The sequence below is a fragment of the Terrapene carolina genome, unplaced genomic scaffold, assembly GCF_002925995.2.
Source record: "Terrapene carolina triunguis isolate 2854851 unplaced genomic scaffold, T_m_triunguis-2.0 Scaffold96, whole genome shotgun sequence".
Lineage (NCBI taxonomy): Eukaryota > Metazoa > Chordata > Testudines > Emydidae > Terrapene > Terrapene triunguis.
The window spans coordinates 27,799,763-27,818,509 of NW_020664447.1; the positions used below are offsets into that span (position 1 = coordinate 27,799,763).

At 48.5% G+C, this 18,747-nt stretch overlaps 1 protein-coding gene across 1 annotated transcript in view; it reads right to left on the reverse strand.

Moving 5' to 3' along the window:
• Positions 1 to 18,747, reverse strand: part of ALX4 (ALX homeobox 4) — a 63,639-nt gene that overhangs the window by 3,179 nt on the left and 41,713 nt on the right. Inside the window, exons 2-3 of the mRNA XM_024214433.3 lie at positions 16,535 to 16,845; positions 7,075 to 7,203 (exon numbers count right to left, since the gene is read on the reverse strand). Coding sequence (XP_024070201.1) covers positions 7,075 to 7,203; positions 16,535 to 16,845 — 440 coding nt within the window. The remainder of the gene's footprint in view (positions 1 to 7,074; positions 7,204 to 16,534; positions 16,846 to 18,747) is intronic.

Genomic DNA, 18,747 nt, shown 5'->3' on the forward strand with positions numbered 1-18,747 from the left:
TCAGTGAATAGGGAACGAAAATGTGTTTAACCCTTTGGATACCAGCTAATCCCAAAATGCTTTACACCATGGGGATGGGTTCCTGGGTTTTGGGAGAGGCTGCTGAAGAGGAGGGGACAGGAAGCACTGAGTGATCATCCTGAAGCACCCAGCCTGCTTCTGGGATAGTTCCCTCCTGACCTCGCCTGTGGGAAAGACTTGCCCCAGATTCCACAGTTGCTGGGTCTGCCCTACCCAGGAAAGCAGCAAAGCCCAAGAAGTTAAGCCAGGTACTTCCTGCCGTGGAAGCCAGAAGCAGTCCTGTGCTGAAGGTGTGGCTGGTGAGGGAGCAGAGGCAGCTGGGGAGAAGGTGCTAGGGAGCAACGTTTCTCAGCTATCTAAAGTGCAGGCTAAGGAGATGAGAGGTGATCAGGTTGTGGAGCTAGGCAGGTGGTTTGCAGGGAGAGGTGGGAGATGGGATCTGAGTCAACTCTCCTTCCACCCTTCACCTGAGAAATTTGACGGACACGTCTTCAAGTTAAAATGGCAATATGATGTAAGATCTCAGATCAGCAATGAAATGCAGAGGAATCTGCTCTATTGGCATCAAGTCCATTCCTAGCAGGCTGGTTGGTGTAAGTGCTCAGCCAAGTCATCCATGCACCCACCCAGTGTGGACATCACACCAGGCGTGGCACGTGGATGTGCTAATAATGCTGACTCAGTAGCTGTTCTCCTCTTTTATCACCACCTGGATCTTCCCTGGCCTCTTCCCTCTTCTGACTTCCACAGAAATTTCCTTATGAATTGACTAATTAACTTACCCTAGCTAGGGAGAGAAGCTTCCCTTTTTGTAACAGAGGCATGAAATGATCAAAATGGAAGGGGTAGAGGTTGTGTTCATATGTCCAGAGATTTTGTTCAAATTAAACAGGGGGGTCAAATTAACCAATGAATTGGTTAAGTGGAAGGCTCTGTAGACTTCAGATTATATCTACATAAATCAGTAAGGCAAGTCATGGTAAAGAACAATGACATCCTGAGCATTTGTAAGCAGGCTCATAGTTTTCAGAGGATTTCCCCAGTGGAACTGACCCCAGTCTCAGAATTGGCTACTAGTAGATGCTATGCACTAGGTTCATCAGACAGCAGATCATTGTGCCTTTACTTATCTGCCAAGGCTTGAGTGTAGGGTATTTACCCTGTAACAAAGAATGACACCACAGATGCCTAAAGCAGCACAAGGAGGTCAGTTTCCTGCCCCGCTTTAGATGTTAGCAAGGTCACTACTTGAGGCCAAGGAAAAGCAGAACCTAGAATGCTGGTTTATACAGGGAAAAATGTTTGAGGTCATTCTTATGTCCCAGCATATTGCGAGCACTCTAAAACAAATCACACAGCTTCCATGGGAAGGTACATGATGGTGAGCTGTTTGCACTGTCTGGGGATCCTCAGAGCATCCAGTAGATCCCCAAAGTCCCTTCCCAATGTGCACTGGGCTCCAGCTGAAACCTGCAATGGGTTCTCTGAGATAGGCTTCTTTGGCTGTTCCACAGTCCTGGGCAGGATACAGAAAGGCCATCACCAGGATATTATGTTCACCTTTAAATTAAGGCCTTTACGAGGTACATCGCTTCTGGGGGTATGACAGATTATGTTTAGCAATTGAGAAATCCAGACCAGAAATTACTGCGCAAAGCCTGCAGGCCACATTTAGACCCAACGGAAAAGCGAGTGCAGCTCCACACCGCGCTGCCCAGAGCGCCAGGACAGGCAGCCCTGCTGGAGCCGGGCCACGCCACCGCGCAGCACAGAGCACTGGGTAAGGCCGGGCTCTGCAGCTGCACTGCCCTGGGAGCTCGCAGCCCCACCGCCCAGACTGCGCCAGCAGCGGAGCAAGCTGAGGCTCTGGGGGAAGGGGGAACCTCGGGGGAGGGGCCAGGGGCTAGTCTCCCAGGGCAGGAGCTCAGGGGCCAGGCAGGAGGGTCCTGTGGGCCGGATGTGGCCCACGGGCAGTAGTTTGCCCACCTCTGATTTAGACTGTAAGTGCTTCAGGTCAGAGATTGTCTCTTGCTGTGTGTCTATTCAGTTTCTTGCAATGCTGTTGTAGCCGTATTAGACCCTGGATATTACAGAGATAAGGTGGGGGAGGTAATATCTTTTATTGGGCCCACTTCTGTTGGTGAAAAAGACAAACTTTTGAGCTATACCAAGCCCTTCTTCAGGTCTGGGAAAGGTACACAGAGTGTCACAGCTAAATACAAGGAGGGACAGATTGTTTAGCATTAGTAGTTAACCATATCTAAGTCAAAGTGGCTCGTTAACACCCCTGTGGTCACTGGACAGATTGTTGTAATAAGCCATAAATTTATTAAGACCACGATTTTTAGTGTCTAGCAAAGTTATGAAAATGTAGGCTCCCAGGCTCGTCTTTTGAAGGTAATGTGCAGGTTTCCTTTGAGGACAAGGGTTGAGAGGTCAGATATGGAGTGATCACTTTGTGACAAGTGTGCACCCGTAGGTGTTACGTTGTTTTCGTCCTTGATCATTTTTCTGTGTGAGTTCATTTGAGAGCATAGTGATTCTCTGATTTTGCCAATGTAGTTGTTATTGTGGCATTTAGTGCATTGGATGAGGTACACCACGTGTTATGATAGGAATAAGTAGGACTAATGAATCTTGATAGTGTGTTGTGGGAGAGTGTTGATCATCATAGCAGTGGAGATATGTCTGCAAGTTTTGCATCTATTGTTATCGCAGGGTCTGGTGCCACTTTGAGTTGGTGGGTCCTGGGCTGTGGAGACCTTGCTTCTGATGATGAGTTTGGAGAAGCTGCGGGATTGTTTGAAGGCCAGAAGTGTGGGTTCAGGAAAGATTTCTTTCAGAATGTGGTTCCCATCAAGTATAGGTTGTAATTGTTTAATGATGCCCTGCAGGGGTTCCAGTGTGGGGTGATAGGTGACAATGAGGGGTGTGCAGTCAGAAGGGTTTTTTTTCTATATGGAAGCAGGTTCTCTTGGGGTATTTGGGTGGCCCATTCCATGATGCAATCTACTTCTCTGGCGAAGTGTCCTTATTTTAAGGTAGGTATCCTGGACTTTCTCCTTGAAGCATATTCTGTGGTATCTGAGGGCCTGTTTGTAGATAACAGATATCTTGGGGCCTTGGGGGTGGTTACTGGATCTGTGAAGGTAAGGATGGTGATCTGTGGGTTTCTTGTATATAGTTATCAGTAGGGTTCCATTGCTGAAGCTGATTGTGGTGTCCAGGAAGTTGATGCTGGTGCGGGAGTGTTCGAGAGAGAATTGAATAGATGGGTGGTTGTTGTTGAAGTTGTCGTGGAAATCTATGAGGGAGTTTAGGTCTGTCCAGAGGATGACAATATTATTGATGTATCTCAGATATATCATTGATTTCACAGTGCATTTGTCCAGAAATTCTTCCTCAAAGTGGGCCATGATGATGTTGGCATACTGCGGAGCCACCCTAGTACCCATGGCTGTTCCCATCATTTGGGAGTATACGGTTCCTGACTCAATTGGGCCCTGACCTTGGTTAGGGCCTCTAGGTGCTGCTGTAATACAAATAGGTAATAAAGTGTTTGCAACACTCCAGTATGCTTGTCGGAGAGACACTGGTGTGTTCTGGTTGCAGTCTCTGGGGCAGACCATTTGCTTGCTTAATTTTTGCTTAGCATATGCTGGCTGGTTAGAGAGAAAAAAGGAAACCCCTGCACGTGCCCCCCACTCCCCAGATAGCAAAGTCAGATTCAAGTGTCCGGCCATCTGGGATCCTGAATCTTAATAATAAAACAAAATGATACTGCAGAAGAAGAGCAGGATTTGGCAGCGGGAGGCCCTTCCTTGGGGAATAGGTGTGTTGGGGAGGGGGGGATGAGATGAAAGAATGCAACAAGAGAAGATCCAGATGGAGCGAGAGTGTGAAGAGCCCAGCATTCCCCAGCCCGGCAGCACCACTGGCTTCTGTTCCACTACTGACCTTTTACCTCCTGCAAAGTACATTTTTTTAGGCTGGGAGAGGAGGTGGTGAGGAGTGAGGGAGGCGATGAAAGTACAAAGGCAGAAGAGAGAGTGTTACAAAGTGCAGTCTAGTGCGTCCTTTGCTTGAAAGATCCTTTGGTGTCTCTCAGCTGTTTAATAAGGGCCTCTTATTCCTTCCAATCCAAAGGGGAAGCCAACCAGGGGGAAAGGCCAAGCGCTCTTGGCCTTGCTGCAGGAAAGCCTGCATGCCGTGCTCTCCAGGAAGACCAACCATGCATCTGACAGCTCAGGGTTGGAGGGGAAATCCCAGCAGCTGAGGGGAGCAAAGCTCAGCTTTAAAACATCTGACCTGGCAGACCCCAGGATTTCTTGGCTCCTGCATGACAAAGCCTGGGTGGCTCAAGGGGACGTGCTGTGGCCACCGAACCCAACTACCACTGAGAGTTTGAGTCCTTCCCTTGGCAGCCTTCTGAGAACATGGGAGAGGAAGGCCACTGTTTAGTGTGTTGGCCGAGGCATTGGCAGATGCAGGTTTGATTCTCTGCTCTGCCACAGGCTCCCAGTGTGAGCTTGGGCATGTCACTCAGGGTGGGATCCAAAAGGGACTTAGCCGTTACAATGGTGAGCGTCATGGCAACTCGACAATCACAGGAACAACACTGTGATCCACAAAGCTGGATGTAAGTGCCTCAGCCCCCATACGATGAATGGGGAAAGATAGGTGCCTAAGAATGCAATCCACAAATATCAGCACTGAGGAGCTGTCTAAGCTAGCCAAGGGGAGATGCTAATTCTGCCTCCCCCTCCCATGGAAGGAAAACTGCAGGGAGACGCCTATCTCTGCTTGGAAATCTGCTGCCTGGAGTCAGGTGGTTTAGGCACCTAAGACATTTCTTGCGGGAACAAGTTAGGTGTGCTCCACACAAAATGGCTCACGGAGGGGCCCACCTTCAAGCCCAGTGGTTAGAGCACTCCCTGGGATGTGGGAGACCCAGGTTTAGTTCCTCCCTTGCAGGCAGAGGGGGAGAAAGGATTTTAACAAGGGTCTCCCACCTCTCAGGAGCATGGTCTAACTACTGAGCTATGGGATAGTCTGATGTGGGGGCTCCCTCAATCCATTCTGGTGATAGATAATGAAAGAGTGGTTGGAGCAGGGGGACTGGAGCCTGGGTCTCCTCCCACCTCCCAGATGAGTGTCCCAACATGGGACTAGGGAGTTGTCTTTTCTCTCTCTGTCTGGCCCAATGACTATTTAAGTATTTATCCATAGTGGAACAGTCAGTGGGCCAGAGGGAGACAGAGTGTGAGAATAACTCTGGGCTTTGAATGGGACCCTCTGAGCACACCTACTGGATTGGGCCCGGCATGCGACCTAGGTGGCCAAACATCTGTTTTCCCCCAGTTCATGAGTTGCTCCACAGCTTAGATGGGAGATAGGCATACGGGCACCTAGAGGCAAGCAGCAGTGCACATGCTCAGAGGCAGAAACACAAGCCCCAAGGGAATATTTACCCTGAAAACTTAGTCACTGAGTGAGTTTAGGCATCTACTGGGCTTGATGGGAATTTTGTGGACCACAGTGGAGCCAAAATGGGGACTTAAGTGACTAAAACAGGGGCTTAGGTGCCTATTGGGGTTTACTTTTGTGACTCCTACTCTTAGCCTCTTGGTGCCTTTGCTCCTTATCGGTAAAATGGGGGTAATAGCATTTTCCTATCTCACAGGGTGTTCCGAGGATAAATACGTTACCAATTACGAGGTGGTCAGCTGTGCTGAAGGGGGACATACCAGTATCTAGCTAAATGGAGAACCCCTGAGCAGGGTGTTTGGTGTCTCCTCCTGCATGAATATATAAGAAGGCTATGTCTGGTGATATCACAGAGGGACAAGCTTGTCCTGGGAGATTTAAACAGATGAGAAGCCTGCGCCTAATGACTCCTACTTGATTCAGGCAGGGACTAGTGTTAAAAGAGAAGGGACATCTGGGGAATTTGTTTAAGGGTGACTATAAAGGTCCTTTCCCACCTTTTCTAAACCAATTAAATGTTTTCAGGAGTTGAAATATCCAGGGATCAGAACAGAATATAATTTAAGAACTGAATAGAACAGAATTGGAATGAATGGAGTGTGGCCAATGAATCGTTGTCCGTGCTGCTTCGTGTAGGGTTGGTCTTGGTGTCAACCCTAGAGGAGGCTGCAAAGGACAGCCCTATATTAGGGCATGGGAGATCCAGATCAACCTGCCCACTCTTAAGAGCTGGGGAGAGCTGCGTAATGATAATTATCATTTATGTATTGATTTGCATTACGGCAGCACTTTGGGGTAGAGTCCAGGCTCAGGAACTGACTGTGCTAGGTGTTGTACAAACACCAAGACAGTCCCTGCCCCAGAGAGCTTGCAATCTAGGTTTATGACAGGACGTGACAAGCCAACGGGAAAGACAAATAAAGGGGGGGAGTGGGAAGAACAAGGTAACAGCAAGAGGAGAAGAATTAGCCCAATAGATAGTGGTTTCACTGCACCACTTGCATAGCAGTCATCAGCTGCCAGTGTTTTGTAGGCAGCACCGCAGAGGTAAGTCTGAAAGAGGATAGTGTATAGCTCCAGACTGTGCTACCCCAGACTGTGCCTGAGATGCTCACAGGTCAGTACAGTGTGTGTCTCGGCAGAAGGACCGACTTATTGTGGGAAGCACAAGGGACTATAAGTCAGTGTCGTGTCAGGCATCTGTTGCCCAGATACACCTCTACCCCGATATAACGCGACCCGATATAACATGAATTCGGATATAACGTGGTAAAGCAGTGCTCTGGGTGGGGCGGGGCTGCGCACTCCAGCGGATCAAAGCAAGTTCAATATAACGCGGTTTCACCTATAACGCAGTAAGATTTTTTGGCTCCCGAGGACGGCGTTATATCGGGGTAGAGGTGTACTAGAAGTGACTCTGGTCTCGGCCCACCACCTCCCAGCTAGGCCAGCATTGCCCCAGTGCATCACAACCATGGCTAGCCTCAGGGTTTGGGAGGGAGCGACTGAAAGAGGCTGAACAGGGCAGTCGAGAGGCTGGAGTGGGGCAGGGCAGGGGACACTCACCTGTGCGTAGTTCTCTGCTCGGGTTAGGAGGGGCAGCTCATAGGCTGTTGAGAAGTGGGTGCGAACCTGCTGCATCTGACCAAACCGCTCTCGCTTCCTCCATTTTGCCCGTCGGTTCTGAAACCAAACCTGAGGGGACAAGCACAGATGGCAGAGATCAGAGAGGATGGGAACATGGAGTGAGCTCAAAGTGCCTCCAGAGAGAGTGGAGGGTAGGAGCTCCCAGAACACCAACCTGGGGGAGACTTTTGCCAGATAACACCTCTTCTGCTGTACCCAGAGTGCTTTGCAATAGAAGTCCCAAACCTAACTGGGGGCAAGGGGTAATTTTCGATTGTAGGCATCTTAACAAGTGCCCACATGCAGTTGCACAAAGGCCCAAATCCTCAAAGGTATTTAGGCTCCTAACTTCCATTGATTTCAATACAATGGAAGTGGGCCCCAAATCCCAGTTCTAGCTATCTAGGCACCCACTTGAGTTCCCATATAAGGCAACTGGGCACCCCACTTACTGCTTGCCCTAGAATTCGGTGAATCAGAGTCTCTTGTTTATTTTTGGCTAGATGCAATTTCTTACCTGCTAAAGTAAAAAGGATGCTGTTGAGACGAATGTCCCTGCATCACTGATAAGTCCCCCCCCCCCCCCCCCGAGATTAGTCAACTGGAAAGAATTTAAAATCTGTTTTTTTCTTTGTACCAATAATCCTGTGTGTTTCTTTCAGTACTTTCATCAGCTCAGAGAAGGACACTAGCCCTGTCATTTTCACTTTCTGTTCAGTTTCATTCCAGGGGTCCCATGGCTGCTGATCCCACTTTCTGACACTCTGGGGAAATTGTAAATCCCCCAACAAATTGTTTTCACAAAAAATAGATGGAAACTTCCCTCTTCCTCTGAGGATCCCAGTCCTTGAGAACTGAGCTTCCTCCCAAGATGGAGGAAAGTGGGAAACACTTCCTAGTTCAAGAGGGAAGAGAATCGCCTCTGCATTTACAGAGCTGAGATCTGGGTTTTTCCATTGTTGGATCTTTCTGGTGCAAGGGATTCCTGTGGGAGCCGTAGAAACCCACTGGAAAAATTCCTTGAATGAAAGAAAAAGCATAGTTGTCTCATGTATCAACCTGGCATCATTTTTACAGTAGGGCAGAGAGATCCAATGGAAATTATGCTGGCCCAGGAGTGAAGAAACTTGGATTCCAGTCCTAGCTCTGCTATTGACTCTGTGTGACCTTGGTCATGTCCTATCACCTCTCTATAAAGATGATAATCCTGACCCACCTCCCCTGTTTGCTGGGTGGATTCATTCCTATTAGATGAGAGGTGCTGTATAAAAGTACGTATGAGATCAACAGCCCTGGAGTCTCAATTCACAGAGGCCACTCATGGCAATCTGCCACCCTACGCAACACTTCAGGGTGCCCCGCCACCATGCCAGTCCAATTTGGCCCAGCTGCCCCCTCTGTCATGATGGAAGGGCAGCTGGACCAAATTTAAGGGAATGGTGTAGCAACCTGGTGTATGGGGGTCACAGTGCCACTCAGGTTTGACTCAGCTGCTCCTCCATCGGGGGGTGGCTGGGCCAAATCTGCCACCTTAGCAGCTTCCTTGTTTGCCTATAGCTAGTGCAGCCTCAGTCAATTCATGTACTTATCGACTGAGCAGGTAGCAGTAGTGCCAGCTTTTTCCTTACTGCACCCCACTGCCTGCCACACAAGACTCACTGCGCTGGGCAACCTCTAACAAGCCTCATTTGGGCCAATTGATGTTTTTGCCCATGGCCTCAGCCTAGCCCTAACCCAACCCTCCCTGATTTGGAGATCCTGGGAATGAACATGAACATTACTGGGCTATGTCTGCTTCCCTATTCCTGCCCTGCTCGCTCCTTCAGCTGAGCTGAATTATCACCCTCTGATCAGCAACGTGGATCAAATGAAGATCTTCAATAAATAGACTATATGTTGGTGCCAAGTTCGGAGCATAGATCTGGGACCCAGGAGATCTTAATCCTGGCTCTGACAATGGGTAACTCTAGGGTCTTGGGTAACTCACTAATCTCTCTTAGTTTTCTCATTTGTAAAGCAACACTTCCTTGCTAAGCTCCATGAAATGTAGTGGGCACTTGCTTCATGCTTAAAAGTGCTAAGTTATTATTATTATCACACATCCCTTATTTTACAGCTGTTTATCTATGGAGGTTTAATAAGTACTTAGCTGAAATTTAGTTGTTTGGGTCTTGTCTAGGCAGTGGAAAGTCTCAGTCCCCGATTCTGTTCTGACTTTTGCTGACTGCACATCAATGTAACTGCACTGACTTCATAGATCCCAAGGCCAGAAGGGACCATTTTGATCATCTGCTCTGACCTCCTGTATGACAGAGGCCATTGAACTTCCCCACAATAATTCCTAGAGTATAGATTTTAGAAAAACAGTCACTCTTGATATACAAATTGTCAGTGACGGAGAATCCAACACAACCCTTGATAAATTGTTCCAATGGCTCATTACTCTCACTGTTAAAAATTTAAAAATTAACGCCTTATATCCAGTCTGAATTTGTCTAGCTTTAACTTCCAGCCATTGGATCATGTTACACCTTTCTCTGCTTGATTGAAGATTGAACAGCCGATATCAAATATTTGTTCCCCATATAGATATGTGATCATGTCACCCCTTAACCCTCTCTTTGTTAAGCAAAATAGGTTGAGTTCCTTGAGTCTATCAGCATTAGGCAGGTTTTCTAATCCCTTAATCATTCTCATGGCTCTCCTCTGAACCCTCTTCAATATATCAATATTCTTCTTGAATTGTGGACACCAAAACGGGACACAGTATTCCAGCAGTGGTCACACAGGTAAAATGACCTCTCTACTCCTATTTGAGATTCCTCTGTTTATGCATCCAAAGATTGCATTAACCCATTTGGCCACAGCGTTGCACTGGGAGCTCATGTTCAGCTGATTATCCACCACAACTTCAATGGAGTCACTCATGATTTACACCTGTAAAGCCAGTTCCTGTGCGTTCAAAGCCTCCTGAAGCTGTGGGTCAGTGAAATGTATCCATCAAGAGCTGCTTTGAAGGGCTCTGACAGATGCATGCAGTCACAAGGGGCTGGAATGTCCAGGTCAGGCTGGTGCATGAAAGGAGCTGCCAGGAGCTACATGGCAGCTCAGGGAGCATTTAGCACTGAGCATTCAGTCAAGTCACAGGCGGGCTTGGGGGAGAGAAACAGCTCCATTGCTTATGAGCAGATTTCCTTGCCATGTGGGCTGGGGATGGGTTAGAACCCAGCAGTGTGACAGCAGGGAGCTCACTCACACACATGCAATGGAGCCTGCTAGCTGCAGCCCTGTCAGCTGACATCTTCCCATTTAGGGATAGCCTGCATCCTCTGCAGCAATTAGCAACCGCCCCACCCCCTCCGCGGGTAGGATTTTTATGGGAAGTAATGAAACCAAAGGGGGCTCCAAAATACACAGAGACAATGCTGCATTTGAATAATATCCCAATGGAACAGGTCTGGTGCCCCAGGCATCTGTCTGCTTTGTGCTAGCACTGGCCCCACCTCCGAGCAGCCCAGCTGGAGGCCAGTCCCAGTGCTGGCCAGCTCCACAGAGCTTTGATCTGCAGATGCAGTCAGTGGTGGTGACCCTGCTACTCCCTATGTTGGGGAGACCATGCTGTGCATAGAAGGCGGGTAGCAGCTAGGGAATGTGCTGTGCACTGCACACAAGGCTGCTGAGAACATGTGCCACACACATGTGCCCATCTCTGAGCATGACAAACACATATAGCTGTCTCATGCAACATGCACATCCCCCATCCCTCACACCTGAGATCCCCACTGAGAGACAATAGAGTGCATCACATTCTGGCAACTCTATGCTACCCGGGACTTCCCCAGGCAAGGGAAATCCTTTAAGTGTCCTGATATTCTGCCTTTAGGTCTCCTTTACATGGCCAGAGCCTAGGACAGCGTCTGGCTGCTAATGTGTATAAAACTGAGCATACTGCAGCAACCTTCAGCTTTACAGGAAAACTTCAAAGGGATAAAAATAGTGCACAGGGCTCTCTTTTGTTGTTTTTGTTTTGGGTCTTAAAATACCAGCGATCAGGGAAACCTTCAGCAAAACTCTGGATGAAGGTCTCACCTATGGAGTGGGAGTTTTCTGAGCCCTTTGTGGGTGGGGGGAAGTGTTTTATTTTTAACACCGAGCTTTCCTCCAGCTGTTTATTCAGGCATTCAGCTTCAACTAGTGGTAACAAAACCCAAATGCTTTAAACAATCCCGGTCCCTTTGCTCTGCCATGTTTTAGTTGCTTTGTATCTTTGTTCTCATAAAACTGTTAGGCCTCCAGTCTTCCACAGAGTCTTCCAGGAAAAACAGGGCAGATAAGACATATAATATAATGCTCTAAGCAAATCTTTCCAGGCCTTCTCAGTGAATTCTAAAGAAACAGAAAATGGTACAAACCCAATTTTCTTTTCTTAGCAGGGTACCTTTAATAGAGAGGAGACTACAGGTCCCAGCATGCAATGTGGCCTATCCATTAGGATCAGGAGGCAGCATTGTGTACTGAGGTCTGCAGCTCCATGCTAATGGTCAGGGTGGGCAGCAGTGTAGTGTAACATGTTCTTCACCTGCAGGCTGCGTGTTGACAAGCCCTGATATAGCACAGGAACAAATCAGTCTTGTAAAATCTATAGACTAGAAAATGTTCTATGGCTCCATATACATCTAGCCTTATAGTGGTACATCAATCCATTTACATGGATTCATGTTTGGGGATAGGAGAGGCAGGGAATAGTTTGTAACAAAGAGGTCAGTAACTTCCTCCTTTCCTCCCCTCTGCTGCCCCCCCTTTCAGCTGGCGCTGCCTGTTCTCACACAGCGGGCAAATGTCCCCACTCCTCACAGTGCTCAGCTGGGTATTCTGAACGCCCCACTCCCATGCTTACATCCCCCTATGCTTCTGATGCAAACAGAAGTGATGGGGGAGGGGGAGCTCAGTATAGTTAAAGGAAAGAAGGGCTCATTCTGCAGAAATGAGAGCTGGATTTCAGAGCCAATCCCCACACGCTTCAAAGTTCAGGGAGTAGGGCTTGGGGCTGAGGCTGGGGCTGGGCCCAGCTCTAGTGGAAGCTCTTTGGGTTTCTGTCTCCCTGTCTGTGGCTGCATTTCTCTGCCTCTGTCACTGTCCAGCTCCAGCTGTTTCTGTGTTGCAATCCCTCACAAGCTCTCTCTCTCTCTCATGGTCTCTGCCTCTTGTCTATCTCTTTCTCACGGTCTCTGTCTCTTTCTCTTCCTCTCTTGCTGCCCTTTTCTCTCTCACGCTCAGGCTCACAGTCTGTCAGTGTCTGTCTGTCTCAGCTCCTCCCTTTTCAAGGCCAGGCTGTCTCCCCTTCCCTTGGTGAGGGCCACAAGCCCTTCACTTTCCAGCCTGCAAGAACAGAGCCAGAATTCATCTTTAAGCGCTGAAACTGGACACCATTTTATCAGTGGCCTGGAATGGGAAATTGGAGCCTGGGATGAGAGAACTGAATAACTTGAGCTTGTTTTCATTTCATGTTTAATTTCCTGCAGGCTTAGCTCAGTCTTTCCGCTCCTTCCACCAGCCTCCCAGGGTTTTATGGGGGAAAAGGGATCAAGATATATTACTTCTTGTTTTGCTTTTCTTTTTTTACCAAGGCAGTGATTTTGCTACAGCGGAGTTTGACATTTCCCCCTTACTTTCAAGCCCCTGCCGCATCACAGGGTCAACACTGAAAAGATTTTCATTAACAACCCGGCAATCAGGAGGTCTGCCCTGGGGAGGGGCAGTGGGGTGACATTCCCTGACGCTGACCCCATGGGGAGGCGGCAAACCAGAATCACAGCTACTGTCTGCCAGTGAGAGGTATGCTCATGCGTTGGTATTGAGCTGGGGTGCACTGCATGGGGGTTGGGAGGGGCTGTGTATAAGCAATTGTGTGGGTATGCCTGGGGAAGGGGAGGCGCAATGGTACGTGTGTGTACACAAGTGTGTACCTCTGTGTGTGTGCATGCACATATATGCATGGGATGGAGACTTCGCAGTGGTGTGTGTGTGCATGCCTCAGATGGATGGGGGGTGCAATGATGTCTGTGTGTGCATTTATGCATAGGCACGGGCGTTCGACTGTAGATGTGAGCACATGTGCACAGGGAAGGAGCTGTGTGTGTGTCTGTATTTTATGGGGTGTGGTGGAAGGTCATGCAGTGGGATCAATCAAACCTCAAAGGGCCCCCTCGGGATCCTGCCCCTGGTCACATAGCCTTCTGCAGCTTTCACACCAAAGAACCAGACCAGATCCATATAAAGAAAATTAGGTGGGACTCCAGGAGCGGCCGACCTCAGGGAGGAAGCAAGGCAGGGGTCCTGGGCTTGGAGGGAGAGTTGGTAACCTAGTTGCATTGATCCACTAAGTCCTACAGATTTGTCTCAGCCTCTCACACTGTACTGGTTTCAGTGGTAGTTATTTGTGATGGATACATGCCAAGCTGCAGTGCTGCTCAGGGGGGCTCACTACCCACTTATGGGGGGGACGGGACAGGAGGAAATGCATAGACATGGCCAGCAGCCCACTTAGGGGGAGCAACCTTTTGTGCCTGACCCATCATCCCCATCCTAGCCCTGGCCTTTCCTTCCCCTGCTGCCCCTGTTTAAAAGTTTGTTACCAAGCATTTACTCCCAATGGGTATTTCCAAGAGGGCCCAGAGACTTTAGCTTGCATGGTTCTATAGTCTGTAACTTCCTTCTGACTCCACTGAGGACCTCCATGGCCCAGAATAATTGAAAGGAGAAAAGAAAAAGCTAGGCTGTACATAAACAAAGCTGCGCTAGAGGTTGCATGCCTTCCTGCCTTTGTTTACATGTACCGGTAGCATGTAAGGGCAGGAGTAGTTTGTTGAGTGCTCACTTTTATAAAGGTGCCTCTGTCACTGCAGCAACCTTGGAGCACATTGGGATTGTCAACTGCTAAGGCCACTGCAGTTTGGGCCATGCGATATCTCAGCTAGCTGGCTCCTTTAAATAAGGTTCAGGGGCATCTGCAGGCAGGGAGTGAGAAAAGGAACAGCACGCTGCACCTCAGGGGAAACTCAGCTTTATTGCCTGTAGCCACCAGCTGTGGAGATTAGAATCCGAAGCAGGCAGAAAAGTGGCCTCTTCAGCATCTGGAAAGAGGCCAAGCTGTGGAATGATTTCCAAAGACACTCCATTCCAGAGCTCCGCAGACAGAGCCCACTGTGCCGGGCCTGCTGCTGGGGTGAGTTCTTCTCCAGGTGCCTGGCTCCCAATCGGGTATTTCACTAGCAAAGTGTGAGCTGGGGAGAGGTTTGGAAAGAACCAGAGCAATCACTTGTCTGTCTGGGCTCTGTCACTGCTATAACCTAGTGCTTTGGGGACTGTTTAGTTCTGGAGAGAGACCAGCTTGGCCAGAGGGAAGGCACTTCCAGGACCAGGCCAGGCTTTTACTGAGGCAATTCACAGCACAGACCACCTCATCTCCTCCCCGCCAGGCTAGGGAGGAGAAAGGTCTGGCTTTTGGTTCACCTATTACAATATCTGCTCTTTAGGGACCATAAAGCTCCCTGTTGGAGTCTCAGGTTCGGTTATGGGCCAGCCACGCATTCACACACTACAGGTTAGAGCCTCAGGCAACAAACTTTCATCAAAGTCAATGGAGCTATGGTGATTGGTAGCCACCAGGAAAGGGGGCTCACCTGGCAGGTGAAATCCATTCAAGTATGTTGCCACCATTTGGCAGGTGAAAAAAATACTGTCGTGGGGACTTAGGTAACTTGCTGTATGTTCTAACATTAGGTTTTCTCTTGCTTCTTGCAGCTTGAGCTTCCTTAGGTAAAGGAATCTAGTGACTTTGGCCACATGCTCCATCTCCACAGATCCCTGCCCATTCTCAGGACATTTTCTGTCACCCTCAGTTCTGTAGGCCACCTTTTTCTGGCACAGGTCTTAAGTGGAGGGGCAGCAGCAGGGCAAAGCTGGATGGCTTTGGCGCGTATGATTAACAATCTGGTCACTCCATTGTAACAAAACCCAGGTCTGCAGACAACAGACACAAATATTAGCTAAGTCTCTCACACATGAGCCAGGCCTAGAACTCCGGTCCTTTGGCTCCAAAATACAAGCTTCTGTCACTGTAGAGGTGAGGTAGTGCTCCATTAGTTAACAGCAATGGCAGGCCCCCTAACATGTCTATGGGCCAGACTCTAGAGGGGAATATTCATTCACTCAAACACGCACAGCGCCAGACTCACTGCAGCCTTGTACTCTGTGTTGTCATTGCCACTACTAGGGCAAAGTGTACAATACTATCACTCACTTTGCACAGGTGTAAACAATAATGAAACATGCAAGGCCATGGAAGATCAGGTACCAAATCCTCTCCTCTACACCCCCTTGAGTGCTCCTGGAGAATCTAAAATGCATAAACCAGACTCTCTGGGATGAGCATGAGAAGGAGATTCCCCCATCCCACTACCACTGACATAGCATTGCCATTCCTAAGCAAAACAAGTCAGTCTGTGCCGTGTGTGATCAGTAAACCTGAGATTGTACCCTGACTTCCAGGAGAAACCATCAGCATTTGCGATATGTCCCCAAGAAATAGCCACTTCCTGGGATCTCTTCTATGCAAGCACTGATGAAGCCTCAGCTTACAATTGTGTGAGACCTGGCAGCTTTGCAGCCCGGGGCTGTTGTTGGACTCTCCTGTTCTTTTGGAGGTGGCAGCCATACCTTTTTGCCCCAAAACAATAGGCTTCCTGCATTGTCCCTGAGCCTGCTCGGCCAACCAGGCAGCAAAACCCATTTCAATTGTGTCTCTGCATTCTCTGTTTTGACTCCCTGGCATGGCAGGTCATGATGACCTCTGCCTCCCCCACCTTGCTGGCAATGGGATGTAGCATGAGAAAGGTTGGCGCCACCCTGGCTAGTGAGCCGGTGTCCCCATCTGATTCTTTTGGAGCAAAATAATTTACATGAGAGCTTTGTTGGAGTAACTATCACTGAGACTACCTGCTGCCTTGTTGCTTACCAAAATGTTCCATTAGCTCAAGGAACAGCATTCTCCTCTGTGAACGTCAGAGGATACTAATCCAAAGCAAAGAAGTCTGCACTAACATCAGGCAGGAATAAGGTCCCCTGCATCTTTGTCTGTTCCTTCCCATGGCCTAAGAGAAGAGCATGAGTCTGTGGCATGGACTTTGGGTACAGCCCTGTAGGCTGTAAGTTTAAGTGGAATTAGAGGTGAGGTTCTAGGCAACCTCAGCTAAGATGTAACATTGTAATACAGAGCCATATTCCAGATCTAACAAGCCTCAGTGAATTTTAAAACTCATTATCTTGCTGCCTGGAAGGTTCTTGGTTCACACACTGAAGACCCCACTGCCCCCATCCACCCCAAAGCTTCCCCCATTACCTGTACTCGGGCCTCAGTGAGATCGGTCCTCATGGCTAGTTGCTCCCTGGCATAGACGTCTGGGTAGTGGGTCTTCTGGAAGACTTTCTCCAGCTCCTCCAGCTGGTAGCTGGTGAAGGTGGTGCGGTTCCTCCTCTTCTTGCCCTTGTTGCTCTCCGAGTCGGCCTTGTCCATGGGGCTGGGGAGGTCAGTGCTGGCCCTGTCTTGGGGCACCTTCACCCCGGCCTCCTTCACACTGAGGTAGCTGCCGTCCATTCCCGCAGGGTCAGAGCTTGGCTGTAACTCAGCCTCTCCCAAGGAGCTCTCTTTCCCTGTTTGTATGGAGAGAGCGGGAAACAGGGATGGAGGGAGAGAGAGAAAGAAAAGAATGTAAAGCCCAGGACAAATGAATCAGTCTGAACAGGAGTCACTCCAGTAGGGAAAAGAAAAAACTCCAACAGAGAGAGCAAGGGTCAGATGGGTGATGAGGAAGGAGGGAATGTTAGAGATGGGGTGAGGGAAGGAACAGAGGCCAATGGGAGAATGGGGCCCTGAGAAAGGAGAGGGATCGGAAGAGAGAGACAGAGCTGTGGGGGTTGGATTAGAGCTAGAACATGAGAGGGCTGGGAGATGAATGGGAAGAGGGGCAGAGAGAGGGGGACTCTTTTTATGGCATAAGGGAAGATAAACAACACTTTAATTTATATTCAGTTGGAATTTTGCAACTCTGGTAATAATGCCCCAGATGAAACCCATGGCAGAAAGTGAGACTGATGCCACCAGGGGGCAGAAGCAGACCGAAGCATCCCATGGGTCCATAGGGAGGAGGAGGGGTAAGGATGCCACCCGCTCAGAATGTCCCTGGAAAGAATGGAACCAAATTGGGCCTCTCCCACCCAGTTCTGGTTGGAGTTTGGAAGCCTGTTTCAATGTGAAACTCAAAGCCAAACATGGGAGGCCTGGAGGAGCCCCCACCATAGAGTGGAAGCAGAGGCAGGTTCCTGCGGCTGTCTACAAAGAGAAACTGTTGAGATTTACACAGATTGAGCACCAAACCAACCCAAGCCTCCTTGCCTTTGCTGATTTCCAGAGGACTGACTATCACTAGACCTCAGCTTCAGGATGGAACTTTCCCAGGATTTGGCGGGTCTCAGTATCTGGTCTGTGGGGGTCAAACTTGACTCTAATTATATTTTCTTTAAAGTTCAGATGATGTTTATTATGCCAGTGAAGGCTGATCAAAGCAATATCACCCTCCATAGACCTGTGTGTCCATCATAGACTCCTGTGCACCAAAAGGGGTAACAGCGTATGGAATGGCTATCATTTCCAGTTCAGATGAGTGCAATCTGCTCCCTTCTATGGGAATAGGTCATCTGAACTAAATTTCTCTATGATGCATATATGGCCATTACCATGTTATCTGAGCACCTCACAATCTTTGGTGTATTCACCCTCACAGCACCCATGTTCCACTCTATACAGGGAGAACTGAAACATAGGAAGGCAGAGAGACTTGAGCAAGGCCATGTAGGAAGTCAATAACAGAGCAAGGGACTGAAACTGGACATCCCAGGTCAGCAGCCTAACTTCTGGACCATGCTTCTTCTCCTGTTGAATACAGGTTGCTAGAAAAACAACTGGAAATGGTAGCTACATATTATGCTCAATAGATCCTGTTCCCCTGTCATGTACACCCACATAGCTTCACAGGCATCAAGAGAACTACTCTGATTTACACCAGTGAAAATAAGAGGGGAATCAGGCCCATTGTGTTTTGTTAGGGCTTCAATAAGTTTTGGAAGAGAGGAAGAAGAACAAAACGATAGCAATCACTGAAGAAAGTGATAAGATAATAGAACCACAGAAAAAAAACACCCAATTCGAGTATTACCTAGTCAGTTTACAGCCTCAGAGAAACGAAGGGAATCCAATTGCTGCTTCCCATCAGACTGTCCCCAGCAATTAATAATTAACCAAGTGACATATCAAAATAGTAGAGTGAAGAAAGAGGGTAATAATGTTATTGATACTGTGTGTTAATTTCTGTCTCAACCCCTATCCTGAAGGCTAGAACCTCTTTGAGGTTTCTTTAAAAACATACCTAGAGTTATGTACAGAAAATAAAAATTATGTTTTATTTCTTTAAATGCAATGATAAAAGGAAGGATCTTATTGACAATCTTTTAACTGGAGATGAATTGTTCCCTTACTTTCTCTCCCCAACTGTCATG